The sequence below is a fragment of the Acanthaster planci genome, linkage group LG15 (genome assembly GCF_054643075.1).
Source record: "Acanthaster planci isolate LZ-2023a linkage group LG15, COTS_SCS, whole genome shotgun sequence".
In the NCBI taxonomy this organism is placed as follows: Eukaryota; Metazoa; Echinodermata; class Asteroidea; order Valvatida; family Acanthasteridae; genus Acanthaster; species Acanthaster planci.
In genome coordinates, this window is record NC_141791.1 from 2,341,323 (window position 1) to 2,357,817 (window position 16,495).

Below are 16,495 nucleotides of genomic sequence, written 5' to 3' on the forward strand. Positions count from 1 at the left end.
CACATTGGCCCGCCGAATATGATTTACCAAAGAATTCAGCCGTGTTTCCGTCAGGAGCACTCTCGCGCGTGACGGGCACAGGATATAACCACAGAACCTTGTGAAAACAAACGTGTCAGAACTTCCACCATTTTTGTTTCAGCCGTTAACCACCAACGGTGGCCATTTTCCCTCTTCTAGTCTGTTTTCTTCCTCGTATGGTGCTGCCACCTTGCGTGCCGAGTCGGAAGCCAGACTGAAAAGAGCGGAGCAGTTGTCAAAATATTTGCGCGAAACCTTGCAAAACGTGTAAACCCATTGGTTGACATTTCAGGTTTAATTTGATCACGCGGAGCACGGCCGGTGGAATGCTTTTAGCCGTGAGACAGAGATGAACTTTCTAGCGGTCTGCAATTCCACCGTTGGCAGGGGGGAAATCCAGCCCCGACTCGAGGCCCTGTTTTTATTGCGGTATACTGTGCAATGTTTCTGGTTTTGTGGGTCCGTTGCCCGGAGCCTATAACGTCGACAGTAAAAAATTAATGTCAGTGTTTCGTCGGCAAAAAGGCCTATTGCCTATAATTTTTCATATAGAACTTCTGCGTGTGTGGGTGCGCGGATTAATTCGTCTGGTTCGTGAAAATCAGTTCATCAGTTTTGGAAACAAGAATAGTCAACTTTGTGCACTTTTCACCCGTAGCACGATCTGTGCAAAAGTCCATCCAACAACCGGGCTGCTGTACCAAATTGCCCCCAATTAATAGCGCCCCCAAATCAACACAGATTGGTGGTCCGTGTTTCATATTTCTTTCCTCGCCCAAAACCCAAATCACCCACGAACCGTCTCATCGTGACTGGACCCACAGAATGCCACCGTCTGCTGTTTCCCAAGACGACATCATTATAATACCACGGAAAGACCGACATGCGTACATGCACGAACATTTTTCTGCAGGCTTGCCCATTTTTGAGTTATAATGTGCCTTTAAAATGACCATTTTCATTCACGAGCCTCCATTACAAACACTGCTCTGTGGGGACAACACTAGTGCACATCCGGTGTAGTTTTAACATGAGAAAGTTGATAATGGCAATTAAGACGTGTTCATGATATTGTCAATATTGAATTGATATTGTATTAATCCTTCATTGTTTTCCTCTGTCCGCAAGAGACTTTGCCGATTTACTCGAGGCTGTAGACCCGTTTTTATCCAGAAGACCTCTTTGATTAATATACTCAAGAAACGCCACTTTGGCGATTTGGTTGAGGAAAAAAGACAACGATTAAAAAAAACTATAACTAATTTTCTCGGATTGCATGCTACTGCCCCTGATCACATTTTGCCAGATTCTCCTCAGTTTATAACTAGATAGTACTGAGAATTTAAAGAATAAAGGTAAACATAAGCACGTAATATTTATGGAGCTGTACGGAAGAAAAAAATAGCGATGCACTATAATAATGCAGGCCGGATTGCACGTCACGAAAGGCCTTGGTTGGAAATTTATCTTCCAGAATCAATATTCTTAATGCTGAAAAGATAAGTGGGTGGCTGAGAGTCTCGCTGTGTAATTCAATTCTTAAATCGCCAACCTCTTCGGAGTATAGCAAAAAAGTTTCCGTCTTTTTACATTTAGGTGTGAGTCTGGGCTTTTCTCGGTTGTGTCTTTTTGATTTTTCTGTGGTCAAGTAGAAGTTCTTTTTAATGAATTTTCCAGGTTTTTCTTTTACTTTTTTGTCTCTCTCTCTTTTTTTTGTAATTTTACCAAAAGCAGCCTAGCCGGCTCAGTATTTCGCGAGAAATCTGCAGGTTAGTACATCGTAATTAATATGAATCGAGACTTCTTCGACGACAAAATATAAAAACTACTTCACTTGTTTTCTCATCTGCGATATTCTAGAATTCTAGAATTCATGCGCTCACAAAGCAAATTTACTTTTTGGTCATAATAAGCCTGATTTTTAGGGGACGTATTGTTACTTTCATATTCTCCGGACCAAATGAACGGGAGGTCACGTTCGTTGACAACGTTAAATATGCTTTTCAGCTTTCTCATAAGTAGAGAGACGCTGCGTGGTGCATCATTTACTTTTAAAGGCTGCGCAATCCGGATGGTTGCTTAAGTGCTTCGCTATTTGGTATCCGAGGCAAAAGGGCGAATCCTGCTAAAAACGAAAGGGATGAGGAAGAGTAAAACGTTAATTGGGCAGGTAATTGAATCGACCATGCTGAATTTGTGCCCCGGGGAACCACGCGTTGGAAAGTGCTTAATGTGAGAGGACATCTTGTGACCGTAAATCGGCCCGCTGTGTTTGGGAATTGACAATCATCGTAATGGCCGTACCCGCCCAAACGCAGCAGAGGAAATGAGAGATATACATGCCAGTGTCCAATAATTTTTATTGCATATGGTTACATTAAATAAGATTAATGCTGATTGAAATACAGCGAGGGATTTACTGTTTTTCTAGGAATAGTGTATTTTCACCGACCTACGTCAACGAAAAGCTAAATTCTTGCCAATAAAAGAAGTATCACCAATTCTGCAACTTGGACGAGACAAAATCTGCATAAAAGCTCCTAAAACCAACCAGTTCCATTTCTGAAGAAAGCCAATTTTATTTTTTGGAGCCGTAGTACTTACAAGTCTTTTTGCTTGGGTTTCCTTTTATTCTAATTGTCCCCTAAGGGTGAATTGAAACAATGCACGCAAAGATTCAATCGTTTCTCGTGTCTATCAGTATACCCAAAACTTGATCAAGCTTTTTATAAGTAACTTCAGACGGGCAATATTGCTGCTGGTAGACTCGCCTGAGAATGGGGATAGAGAATGGAAGAAACTCTACCGGAACACAGACGGGGACCACTCAAAACTCACTCAGCAAAGAACTACTTCGCTTCATTATTGGCAAAGTTTGAATAGCTCTGGAGGCTTTGTCAGTATATATCAAGGGGCAATGCTCTGGTATAGGTTCCCTGGACATTCACTTCAATTAGATTTGGACGTACTTCACATCCAGGAACCGATGCAAAATGTCAGTAGTCGATGAGCCACACTTGTGTCTTTGTCTATCTCTCTCCTCTACCGAGGCACCAGAATATCGCATAATTATGAGCTTTGTGGCGCCTCCGAGATCATTAGGCTTAAGTCAGTGAGTGTATTATACCGCTCAGGTTATTATTCCCCGTTCGGCGCCGTCTTTAATACGATTTTTTATACCTCGATTACCTCCGGCGGCCATTGTACCGCGTATAAATTGTCCAATGCACTTTAAGCTAAAAAGGGGGGAAAAACGAGACGCTACCGTTTTCGGGTGCGTGCTTCGGTCCCAACAACCTGGAAAAAAAACTGTCAGCTATGGCAAACAAATATTAATAATGGGGCAGCGTAGCGGCAGAACTAGTTCAAATCGATGGCCGTGAGTCAGTTGGAACTGCTATTGAAAGCGTGTAGAGAAGAACATGACGTCTGGGGCAGACACCGAACTATTTTATTTGAAATAGCATGTCGTTCTTGCAGTATGTCAAGTTTTGTACGGGGTAAAATGTTAACATTATTGTAAATTTGGTAACCAAGTGAAAACGGTCACTGTGCAACTAGTGAAGCGTATAGGCCCACATGTCAACCAGTGATGGTCAGCCGAAATCGTAACCAGGAAATAAAGCGCTCCCTCTCGCCCACGCACAAAGCCCATAGGTTCCCACCCTAAAACTTGTGTGAAGCACGTCTAGAGTAAAAAAAACATTACCCAAAATAAAAAGCTAAGATAATCGTATTTTCTCTCCTTGCCGAATTTGATGCTTTGTCAAAGCCACTACATCGTATACCCAATGAATATTACTATATCCGTCATTCTCCGAATTGAGAGTTGAGTATTCCATGTTTCGTCAATGCCCTGCACCAATTTCTAATGCAAATAGCCTGGCGGGCCCGGGTCCCTAGTTTAGGGTTACCCTTAAAAGCACATCGCGCACCGCCGACTCAAATCGATCCACAATAACTCTGTCGTTAACGTAAGCTGAAGTGGCAGCATTTTAATGTGTCAAGCTCGACCCCACTTGCCTATTCCATTTCAGTCATCTACATTTCGTTCGAAACGCTGTCAATAATTTTGATTCATGTTGCTTTAATGTTGAAGGCATCACTTCGGCATACGCCTATCTTTGCCCACCCCCAAGTCCACAGTAATCCATTAATTTAAATGTAAGAAATTGCAGTGTGACGGATCGGGTTCAGTTCCGCATGAGTAAGACAGATTAACAATTAAACGGTTTGGACTCTTCGATGTCCTCGATGTTAAATCCTGAAGGTGTGGCGTGTGATAATAAGAACATAATGACTCGTGGAAAGTATGATATGTGTGTATGCTCTTACTATGACCAGATGGTAAAAAATGAAATAGTAAAACAGAAATCGTAGAATTAACAGGAAGATCGGTGCGTGCATGTAACCAATACTAAACACCAGTCTTCATTAACCAAGTCAGGGCAATTGATAAGAATGACACAGCTTTTCAATAAAAATGCGGTTATTGCCGGATAGTCGGCAAACAAACTTTACGGTACTCCATTTAGATGGCTGAGCGGGAGACCAAAAGGTTGATTAATGGTTCATTGCTTCTTTCAAAACGGGAAGGGTCCGCGAGTTCTGCGACATTTTAGTCTACCAAACCAATCATGCAAATCACCCAATCCGACTTCCAACCGCTGTTAATATACGAGGCTTTTAAAAGCAAATGCCATGTTCGAAACCAACTAATGATATATTATCACATAATGTGATTTGAGTGCCAAGCTAAGTGAAGTTGAGTCGATTTTTACTTTAAAGTGGGCTTTTCTCCCTTGAATAAAACAGTTTTGAGAAAACAAATTGGCCTTTGGGCGGTAGGCCTAAATTCAAGAACCTTTCCAAAGTGTTTTTTTTCTATATACCGGATTAAAAGGTGAAAAAACGATACCCTTCGAACCACGGATATCCTCAGTACTTATCCTTTCCCTTTTCCCACTGCATTACGTAAGCCAAACCTACTGAACTTCTGCTTGGGTTATTATCTGCCCACAACCTTACATTATATATGCCGAAGCTGTACGTTATAATATATTACCAGTGCGCTTCAGAAGTGGCATTTTGCTTTGAAAGCCTCGCTTATCAACAGCGGTGGATAGACCGATCGGGTGCCTGGTCAAATGCCTCATACCCTTCATTTAGGGGAATTGAGCGTAGAAATGAAAGCAATGGAATTGTAAAAAATTACTACCTGTCTGCTCTGGTGAATGATAGGGCCTATAAAATTCGTGATCAAAATATCTTATTGATTCAAAGACATTTGATAATGAACAGGAGGCTCATTAGCACACATCCTAGGCATATAATAGTCTGGCACCCTTTTTTCGACAGTTTACACAAACTAAAATGGATTTAGGAAACTCTGTCCAAAACGGTCGATTTCTTGTAAATAAAAAGATCACCCGCCGGCCCTCTTGCGTGTAACATGGCCCTTTGTCGTCGTCCTTTTTCACCAGCCACTTTGCAGCCTTTCCTTCACACTTTATCATTTGCACTATAGGCAATCTAATTATCGGTCCTTTTCCCCCCAGTGAAAATTTGGAATAATAAAATGATGACTCGCCGGCAGCTGCAAGAGCGATATACGATAGAGAACAGGAGACATCCCTGAAGATGTCAACTTCATGGTAAAAGAAGAGAGACAGAGAAAGAGAGAGAGAGAGAGAAAAGACACTCGGGTGTCGACAGGATATGGTCCGATCCCGGCCCATAAATTACCGGACGGCCTTCTTTTCTCCTCCGAGTAGCTTACGATAGCGGAAGGCATTTTATCCCAGCACATTTTCAATTAGTCGTTGACGGAGCACTGAAGGAATAAACACGTCGGAGATCTCGAGGAGTAAATATGGGGACAAATTTTATTTGACTCGCATTTTCATTTCCGTCCACTTTTCGCCGAAACCCCGAGGGACAATAGCAGTAGCATGGAATTGCCGTGCCTTATTTATTTGGGAAGTAGCTGTCAAAAATTATATCGGCGTTTTCCGTAATATGTCATTGGAATCTGAGTTCTTTTTTTCTTCTAATGTGCCAACTGATTGACGATATAATCAAGAATGCATGTGCTTGTAATTAGCATCTTGCAGCATCTGCTATAGGCTTATTGTTGCATGTAGGGGGAATGACACTTGGTAAAATAGATTATGCAAGAATAATATTACAAATTCGGCACTGTCTTGAATGCCGACTGGTATTAGCACAGAGTATTTAATTATCAGAAGAATTATATCTGGGGAATTGAGAAATACATATTGCACTTTCATTGTAGTATTCCAGGAAACGTTCGTAATGTTTGGAACATACTTTTTATTTTCAGTGGTTAAAATTAATGTACTGCAAAGAGCATTTTTCCTTGATTATGTCACACGATATTTCGTCAGCCCTTCGTATGAGCTGGAAAGCTGCCAGTTTTGTCGCGTGTTTCCATAAATAACGCCAATCCATGCAACTTTATTGGGTAAAATTCGGCGCAAGATTGGTATATTTGAAGAGAGAAAGGGCGTGGTGCCTCGCGTGTAAGACCTAACGTGCGACACCAGCTGCTTTCTACTGATGAACTACCTCGGTTATCTACTGATGAACTGTCTTGATACATCTTCGTCATCTTTCGAGGAAACTCCTGGGATCTTTGACTCCCTGTCATTCCCCGCCCGGGCGGCGAATGTCTACCTAATCTCCAACTTCCTGCTCTTCGCTGTATTCTTCAGCTCCTTGAGGAAGCCAGAAACCCCCCTCGTCTCATTTACTTGTTAACAGGAAATCGAATTACGTGGGCAGTAAGCCGTTTAGACTATGGCTGGCTCAGAAAGTTGTAATGTAAGCTTACGGTAGCTCATGTACGGAAAAGGTCTTTTGACTAGTGCACACATTTTCTCCTCATGTTAACTTCAAATCATTTTTTACTTGAAGGAGTATCGTTTCTCAGTCCTCCCATACTGCTAAAATAATTTTAATCTGGAAAAAATGTCTATAAACTACTTGATTGAAGGACTGCATTGTTTCTGGCGCTTCGTCATTTGATTTAATACATGATGCTCATTATGTAGAGTTTGCATAGCTGCCATCTTACAGGCCAGTGTTTTTGTTCCACAGGGTATGCTGTCGAACAAAAGAACTGCCGTGTAAGATGGCTGCCATTCACAGCCTGTATCAGAGTCCTCCAAGATTGGAGTGTCGGCTCAGGTGTTTCTCTTCAATAGAGTCTTGAAACCGTTCTCTTTGCATTACAGTAATTGACAGTTGGTAACTTCCTTGAAAGATATTTCTTTTTATAACGTTACGCGGGACGTCCTGGGTCAGGTTCTTAGTGCTAAAACGATATTTGACAGATATTGCCTGTCAAATTAAAGCAAAATAACGTGGACATGATTGATGATGCATAGCGTGAATATCGAGATCATCTGAACTTCACTGAGTAGCAAGAGGTGTTATTTGCGTCCATGCTCGACGGAGTCCGATTTCACTCGTTAGACATGAATATTTCAGGAGCGGAGGAATTTTCTCTTGTTCCCATGCAGGCTACGTGCACTCCCTAAGCCCGAGATTACCCGACTGTGACCATCCTTCACCGGTACAGGTGATGAATGGAAACAGCATGAGGTTACCGGATATCCAGGGCGAGCACTACGGTATACCCCGTTTGAATGGGTTCAAAAGAGGGATGTTGCTTGAATGCCATTAATGCAGAGTTCGAAAGATGATACCTTTCAAGCTGAGTGAGCTTGACGCTTTTTCAGTACATATGTAGATAGAGACATTACTTTGACAATGAGCCCCCGAAACCATCATTGTGCTGAGTTTGTGTCTGTAATGAAACTGACGATATTTTTAACTTAACTGACATTTTTTTAAACTTAAAGAGCCGACGAATCGAACACAATTCATTTTGCTGTGCTTTATTTCAAACGAGTTTGCCCTCAACGGACGTGTGACCACATTTATGCCTGATATTTCTGCGACGGGGCGACCAGTTTCTAGGTTAGCGAAGCAACGAGAAGAGTGGTAGGCGAGACCACGAAAACAACTTGGCGTCGGTGCTCGTGTAATGCAATCTCCCTCCGGTGGGTGGGGGTGGGGCGCACGCACGCAACCGGGGGGGGTAAAGGCCTCAATTCATTTTTGTTTTCATAGCAACATACACGCGACACTCGTGTGGAATGGACTGGTTATACGTCAGCTTCAATTCATCACATCCAATACGCTGTTCTTGGCGACGTTGACTAAATGCTTAGTATTACGAAAGGCTTGCATATCGTACGCACGAGACCATAGATAATGTTTTGCTACTGCTGAGTTCCCGTCTCGTCATGTTTGAACATGATTTTGCACTTCTAAAAGTAATTTTATATCTATACTGTATCTCATTATGTTGGCAGGCAATTTCTCAAACACAATGCCCAAGTAAAGAATGAACTGAAAAAGAAAAAAAGGTAATTTTTTCTGGCGAGAAAGTTGTCCATTATTTCAAATAATTTCCGTTGTCTTTGATTGATACTCAATGACTGCAGTCCCAAGGCGCGGGTGCCAGGCATTTAGTACCTCACTTAATTGAATTTGGATTTGGGATTTCATTACCGATTAGATGCGAATGGGAAATTACTACCTCAAACGTAAAGGACACAAACATTAATCGCCTGGTGTTTTAATTTCCGCAAGTGACAGCCCATTCATCATGGTTTTTTTCATATTTGGAGCCAAGGGTCTCTCTCTTACAATATAGTGTCACGCGTTCTCTGACGTGGCACATTTTTTTTATCTTTTTTGCCTGATTTACACTCAATTTTTGGACATCATCTTTTGCATAGTTTGGACTCAAAAGTTTAACCTGATTTTTTATTGCTCTTGTTTCTCAGGTAATGGAATAAATTTAATATACAGAAGGGCTTTCAAGAACGTCAGCAAAGACTTTTAATAAAAAGCCCAGAAACAAAGAGGGAAAAAGTAGGGGATTCTACAATACCACTTTTTTCAACAATTTATGACTGATAATTTTAAGGGGAAAAAATTACGCTGCCCTTTATTCCTTTAAAATATTACAGAGTGGGACGGAAACAAATACGTTCATTTATCGTTGGAGAGAAATGAAGCATATCGGGTTTTGTTTGATCGGTGATGGAAGTATAATTGGGAAGTCATGGGATTCGCATTCCGGATGTTACAATGGAAGAGATGTAACAAAATTGGACCACCATGAGGGATGTGAGAATAGTAGGGCCATATATACCTACTGCTCGTCGTGGTAAGAGTGTAGATTCGACCAGTGTGGATTCATGCATCTGTTGTCATCGGACCAGGGCTCAACTCTGGTGAAGTAATTACAGCTTCTGTCGGGCTGGAAAGCACTTTCAACCCCACTTTCTCTTTCGTCAAGATTCCCTCTTCATTCCCTCTCAATGCTAAATTCTTAGGCAAATGCTCCACTTCGCCTGTTGTTTCTGCACAAGGGTCTTGGCTTTTTTTGAGATTGCTAATGATGGTAGCCCCCGTACACGTGACTGTGCTTAATTTCGTTGTTTACTGAGATCCTACCCCCGCCATGTTCAGACAGCAATATCCTGGAAAACGTCACACCAGGACTGATCTGCCGGTGCTTGCACCGCCTTGTTTACCTCACCGCCAAATGCGATTGCATCGGAGACTGTGACAGATCGTCTAGTGTTAACAAATTACCAGCATTCGGCCAGAGTTGTTTGCCATGTACGTGCACGAAACAGTACATTCATGACAAAACCATCAATCACTGTTTCCATCTTCTGAATATCAACGATACTGTTTTGTGTTCAATTTGAACCAAACCAGACGTCTCAAAGACATTAGATTCTAACACCCGTGACGATGATTTGTAACGTTTTCAAAAGTGGAAATACTAGTGAACAAAAATAACCCTTTCTATTTTCAACTGTGCACAGTGAACAAAACAAACTGTACAGTTTTCTGTTTGAAACAATCACTTGTACTCTAAACTTGCCTTTTTATACTGACCAAGATTTACCAACTGAGGGCGTGCTGCCGACATGATTGTGATCCCTGAAAGTTTGCAGGAAAGTTTGACATCATGGGGCATTCCCCCTCCCCAGGTCTCCATGGAGTAATTGAAAAATTGCAAGCCGTGGTGTATGCACAGCTGGCAAAATATCCGATGCGTACACGGTGGCTCTGTGATATAGAGTCACTTCAAGTCCTCATACATCACCCCATTTAGGCAAATCTTCGTTGTCTTCTCCACCCGCAGGTCGGCAAACATGGCCTCATCCCTCAAGCTGGTCTGGGTAGCGGTGTTGCTAGCCGCTATGGTGACGTCATGCATGGTCCGAGCTGCCCCCACAGGTGCCCAGGAGCAGGATGTGGAGAAGTTTGAAGAAGCTGTGGTAGAGGCAGAAAAAGGAGGAAACCTTGGGGAAGTGGAGGAAGGTTAGTGTTGATCAGAGGATTTCATTCAAAAGCAGTCTTCTTTTGTGGTTTTCAGTTGCTCACTTTCGGCAAGTCAAAGATTACTATCTGGGCATATTTCAAGACGCCATTTGTACTTCTAAATTTACTTGAGTTTTGTACGTGTCATTTGTACATGTATCCGTGAGATTGGAGCTTTTCCATTTACAAAGGCTCTTCAATGCTTTGAACAGGATATTATTCTTCATCATATTTTGATTATTCAAGTATCAAGAACAAACAAAATGAATGATAAGATTCTATGGTATGTTTATCTTTAAAGCTGTTGAAGATGCATTAGCTGAAGACGAAAAGATAGACAAGGAAGAGATAACTTTAGCCAGAGATGACCAAGATGCCACCCTCAGGGAAGATGAGCAAGAAAAGGAAGAGATAGTGGAGGATGCAATGGATGAGGTCATCAACGAGGGCAAGGAAGATGTCATTGAGGACTTGACAAAAAACATCATCGATGATGACGATTCCTTGGACCCCGATGATGTCATAGTCACGGGGAGCAGCAGCCAGCCAGATGCCAGTGACTACCTGTGGGAACCATCTTACGACAATTCAGAAATCGAGCTCTACCCCTGGTTATTCCACGACCCCCCTAACGACCCAAGTCAGTGGTCCAGCAACTTTGAAATCTTTGATGAGGAGTACCTCCCCTACTATGAATCCAGTTACCAACCTATGAATGAGGCTGAAGACAACCGCCTTGACAACCACCTCAGCTTGAACATACTTCAGGGAGGCTTCAATGGTGTCCCTGGGGAGGAGCTGAATAACAAAGTGGAACAGACGATGGACGAGTTTCTTTGCATGCTGGGGCTGTGCGATGACATCAGAGTCTACCCAGAGGATGAGGAATGGGAGGAGCCCAATGAGATCCGATTCACAGAAGAGGGCATGATGGGCAACAGGATGGAGGAAGAATCAGATGAGAAGGACATCTACCCAGTTGATGCCCAATCTGAAGATCAGAAGGCAGCCACAAACAGCAGTGCGGAGGCTGAGGTTGAGGATACATTGACCTCTCGTGTGAAGCGGGATGGACAGTCGTCACCAGAGGGTGGCAGACACAGGAGCAAGCGTGACCTGTCGTGGGATGAGCTTGAGCAAGATGGTGATTTACTCAGTAAAATCAACTCCCTGGACAGGTTGCAGAAAGAACAGGAGGAGGAGGCTGAGGAGGAGAAAGCCCAGGGTGATCCTAGCTTGACTGCAGCAGACCGCTTTGAGGACCTCTTGCAGTACTTCAAGGATGAGGCTGCCAAGGCAGAGAATGATGGAGAGGAAGAACAGTTCTACCTGGGTGTCCCCGAGCCAGTCCTGAACGAGATCGTTCGAGATACCACAAGGGGCGAGATCCAAAATGTTATTGAAGAGGAGGCCTTGGAGGAAGCAGAGGATTTGGCAGGCATAGAAGATGGGATAGAAGAAGCTGGAGAGTTTGTTGAGGATGATGAGGACTTGGAAGATGGAGATGCTTGGGGCGCATACCTTGTTCCAGGGTCACCGTACATCAAGGACACCCTCAAGTATGATGGATATAAGCGAGATGACGAAAAGGAGGCACTGAAGGTGTATATTGAAAGCTTGCAGAATCTTGAAGGATACCGCAAGAGAGCTGAGCAAAGAGGTAAGTCTTTGAAGTTAAGATAATCTTCCTTTTCCTACCGAGCACTGACAATTTTAGGCTGTTTTTCAGGTGTAGTCAGACAGTATAAAGCTATGCTTTCAAAATATCTTGTGAATAAAATTGATAATAAAATTATTGAATTATTTCTAAATCACAGTATTTTGGTTCATTGTAAAAATGTCATTTTCTAAACAGATGATGATTCAAGATCAGCAGCTAATCTCCTAAGACAGCTTGTTCCCAGAAGCCCTCCTGATGCAGTTCGTTACCCTAAAACTGGTCTGGAGCCATTCTCCCGTGAGAAGTACTTTCCGTTCTTTTCCGGACCCAACGGTATGGCAGATGATGAAGAAATGACAGACGATATCAACCCAGCGACCCTCCTGGAGAAATACAATGAGCTGATGGACTTGTTCAATGCTGAGCTGGAGGAGGCTGTCCTGATCTCGGCCCTCAGGGAGCTTGGGAAGGACCAGCAGCTGTTGGATCAGCTGGCTCAAGAAGAAGCTGAGCAAGACTTGCAGCTGGCTTTGGACGTGAACAACAAGGACATACTGGATCTGGTTGGAATTGGCAGCAGCCGTCCAATAAAGCGGGCTCCACGCGTCATTGACTATAAGGATTTTACTGAGTACCCTCCTGAGCTTCACCGGCGATCCCTGCTGGCTCCCAGCAGTGACCTTAACGCTCTGAGTCAAGAGGACCTGATTAGACTGTACGAGGAGTACATAAACGAGGCCGCTGAGGAGGCCAAGTGGGGTGACTTCATTGACGAGCCGCGGGAGAGGCGGGAGGGAGAAGACAGCCTCCCGGGCCCCCATGGTGCTTACTACGTCCAGGGCCGGATGCTGGGGAGCCTCATGAAGCCGAAGCGGGACTGGAAGCTGTCCAGCAAGGACCTCCCTGCAGGTCCACTCCAGGAGGATTCCGTGGATAACCCCTATATCCTCCTGGATCCATCGGACCTCGGCTATGAGGAGTGGCCAGGTGACTTTGAGATCTTCTTCGACATGCGGGACGGGACTTATGTAGTGTACCCGTATCCTGAACCCCAAGATGCAAGTGTTCTATCCAATGATGCCTTACTAGATGCTCTGGGGTTATCAGGGAGGAACTTTGTCAATGATGCTGCGGGTGATGTGGATGGGGAGACAGGAGATGAGTGGGGAGATTTTATAGATGGGAGGGCTGTCCTGCAGAATGATGTAAGTATCTTTACAGAAGAATATTCATCATTTTCAAACCCCTAAATTCCATCCACAGTGGGCCTCGAGCTTGACCAAGAGAGGGCACTATTTCCTTAGCAACAGAGGCTCCTGTTGCCGGTTCATGAACGACTGCAAATTGCAAGCACTGCAGTCGCATAGCTACCAACAAAATGAATACTGAGCTCCCGACCAACATGGCTCTTTTCAACCCCTTCCAATGTTTCAAACATTTTCTTCTTCCTCTTACAGATTTCTTTATTCTTTTGAGGATAAAGAAATATTCACATGCTCAAAGTACACCTACTGTAACCTCTCTGAACCCGCAACTGAAGATGCAACTTCACGATGAAACTTTAATGTGACATCTTCAACTTGGACTTCAGGCTTAGGTTGAATGTCATTTTTGACATTCTGATGGGGGGTTTAAGCAGTCGTCACGTCAATATATTGACCCCTCAAGCTGAGTTTTTCCCTGGATCTTTATTTACACCCTTCCACACCTACGCAGTGGATTATTGGATCATGGTTCCATCAGAACCAACATGTGGGAGGGGGAGGATCAACTCTAGCCTGAGTTCAACCCCCAGTTATTCCCCGTTGTCAAAATTTGATCAGCCTGCACTTTGGCAAATGGAATCTTATCTCTGGGCAAACTCTAGAAGAGGTTGGAAATGGCCGATGGGCCTGTGACCATCAATCATTCAACATGTTTGGTCAGTGACTCTAATGTCACTCGCTTTGTTTACTTGCCGTTTGAAGAGATATCAGGTTGGACATTTATTGACAGACCAAAGGCCCCGACTTGCCCTATTTTCCGGGCTGAAATTTTTGAAAAGTTTTCATGCTTGTTTTGGAGTGACTTGGAACGTGCTGAAGAATGTAGGCACCAAATTACTGTTGAATATGCATGTACTTGGAGGATCCTGTCCACATTTATTACTGATTAATTTGGTTAATGCAACTGCCCTGAAGTTCTGCATGATCACATTAAAGAAAGGGTCCTATTGTTAAGTTAATGAGGCTCTCCAGTGGCCTGGCCAGGGTTCTCACTGTAAAGGGAACAAGTTGGGTAGCTGGATGTTAAAATGAGGGGGGAGGGGGGGTGAAAGCCCCAGTACTTTCATAATAGTAGTGTTATTTTCTTTGCTTTCTAAATTACCGGGGGGTATAGGGGTCATGCCGCCAAGGGCCCCCTTGCTACACAATTGGGTCACTTAAAAAGGGAATATTCTCCTTCCAAACCCCCCCCCATGAGGTAAGTTACCAATTTTTAGGGTCTAACTGTCTGACACACTTGAGTATTTTTTGGAATGGAAAATAAAATTGCACTTCAGTCCTCTTATGGGTGCGAATTTAATATACTGTATAGTAAATCTGTAGTGTACCATTTCTGAAGATGTTTGATGTTTGAATTTCCAACGAATAGTTTGCTTGTTCACTTTCTGTCTTTCTTTGTTTCTTGGTCAAAAAACGATATCTCAGTTTCATGTTTTTTTCCTACTTCAATTTCCATTCCGTTTACCTTGTCTTTAAACTGGTTCTTGTTCCTGTCTGATTGTGGTTGTGTACTTTCTTTCTTGACTGTATCTCAAGCGTCATTCTGATTATGGTTCCTGCCATTTTTCAAATTCTTGTTCTGTTATTTGCTATTATTTCGTAATTCTAGTCCTTGTTCCCATGCTGTGTTTTTCTTCTCACAATCCTTGCACTTTTCTGTGCTCACTTCGGACTCACTGTTCCCTTCTTCGTTTTTTTTCTGTATACCTCCCCCATCAGCTGAAGAACATTCAGGAGGACATTAACAAGCTGGAGGATTTGCAGATTCTCACGGCGATAGCCCAGGAGCTGCAGAGAGAGGAAGAGGAGGCGGAGGAAGAGGAGGACCTACTCCAGGAGTTACTGGGTGAGTGAAGAGGAAGAAGATGAGAAACGTGGCACAGGGAATCGCCCAAAACAGAGCCCTCGCTCTCGGAGAAAACATCGTCACAAAAGACAGTCAAATGGTTCCCTCCAACCCAAGGTATTTATTGACTGAGAGAATTTCACAGACCATCAATACTTAATGTCCTGGAAACTCAAATAGTATACTGATATGATTGATTATATTGAGATCAACTGTCATCATACAGTTGCTAGTTTAAGTTAATAGTAGATATGATTTTGTTGATTGTTGTAGATCTTGAGCACAGCTTTTTGAACTAAGCACGCACGCTCAGCAAATTATTGTTAATGTTGATGATATATTTATGACTTGACTTGGAAAAAATATAACATTCCGAAAAAGGATTTATTTTTGATGTTCTGTAAACTAAGATGTATAATTTAAGTTGAGTGTTTGGTGCATTTTGGTGAAATGCTATTCTGTGTGCAAGTAGGGTTATGTTTGGGAAAAGGTGCAATATCTTCTTATTGTTTGAATCTAAACAGGAACTGAAGGGCCAGTGCAATACTAGTGCTTCACTTTGAGAAAACAAAGTTAGGACATGAATAACTCGCTGTGTTTGACATAACAGTACTTTGATTTTGAATGTAGCAGTTTTATTTTTGTTTCAAATAGGAGCAGGTCTGATCAGGGTTTGTAGCATTTATTGATTTTTTTTGGGGGGGGGGGCAGGTAGTCAAAGGACTGGGCGGTCATTCACCAAGACCAGACTAAAATGAAACTATTTTGTATGCAGAGTAAATACTGTGATTGTTCTCTCTCCACCTGATGCACCCAAAGATTTGGTGACTTTTCAAGTAATAACTCTGTGGCATTGTTGTTACGACAGGCGTGTTATTGTGAGATGCTATGACTTTTGAAGGAGAAAATGAGTTCAGAAAGGTTTAAATACTGATAGATCGACGACTGATGATGTCTAATCAGTACTTTCATTGGAAACGAAACACCAATGTTAACTTTGTTCCTCATACTTTGATTACTGTGATATCAGAATTGAAGGTTTGAATACAAACACTTATTTTTCTCAAGTTCTCTTGCAGGGCTCAGAAAGAGATTTGATTGAATGGTGACAGCCAGTCGCAGAGTTTCTGGGTATGAGAAATAATGCTTGGCTTTAAATTTGGTTTCATTTTGTAATTCTTTAATTGTTCGCATTTATAGGAATAAACTGCTCTCCTGCAGCATATTGACTCAACGAGGGTGAAGCCCAACTTTCTGGATATCGGT

The 16,495-nt window shown here is 42.8% G+C and overlaps 1 protein-coding gene across 3 annotated transcripts in view; it reads left to right on the forward strand.

Moving 5' to 3' along the window:
- The window catches only part of LOC110974585 (uncharacterized), a 69,602-nt gene extending 53,139 nt beyond the window's left edge, over nt 1–16,463 (forward strand). For all 3 annotated transcript variants that reach the window (XM_087146664.1, XM_087146665.1, XM_022226333.2), the window contains 4 exons: nt 10,280–10,458; nt 10,760–12,118; nt 12,314–13,323; nt 15,103–16,463. In XM_087146664.1, the coding sequence (XP_087002790.1) occupies nt 10,290–10,458; nt 10,760–12,118; nt 12,314–13,323; nt 15,103–15,237 (2,673 nt within the window). In that variant the 5' untranslated portion in view covers nt 10,280–10,289 and the 3' untranslated portion in view covers nt 15,238–16,463. The remainder of the gene's footprint in view (nt 1–10,279; nt 10,459–10,759; nt 12,119–12,313; nt 13,324–15,102) is intronic.
- The last annotated feature ends 32 nt before the right edge of the window (nt 16,464–16,495 follow it).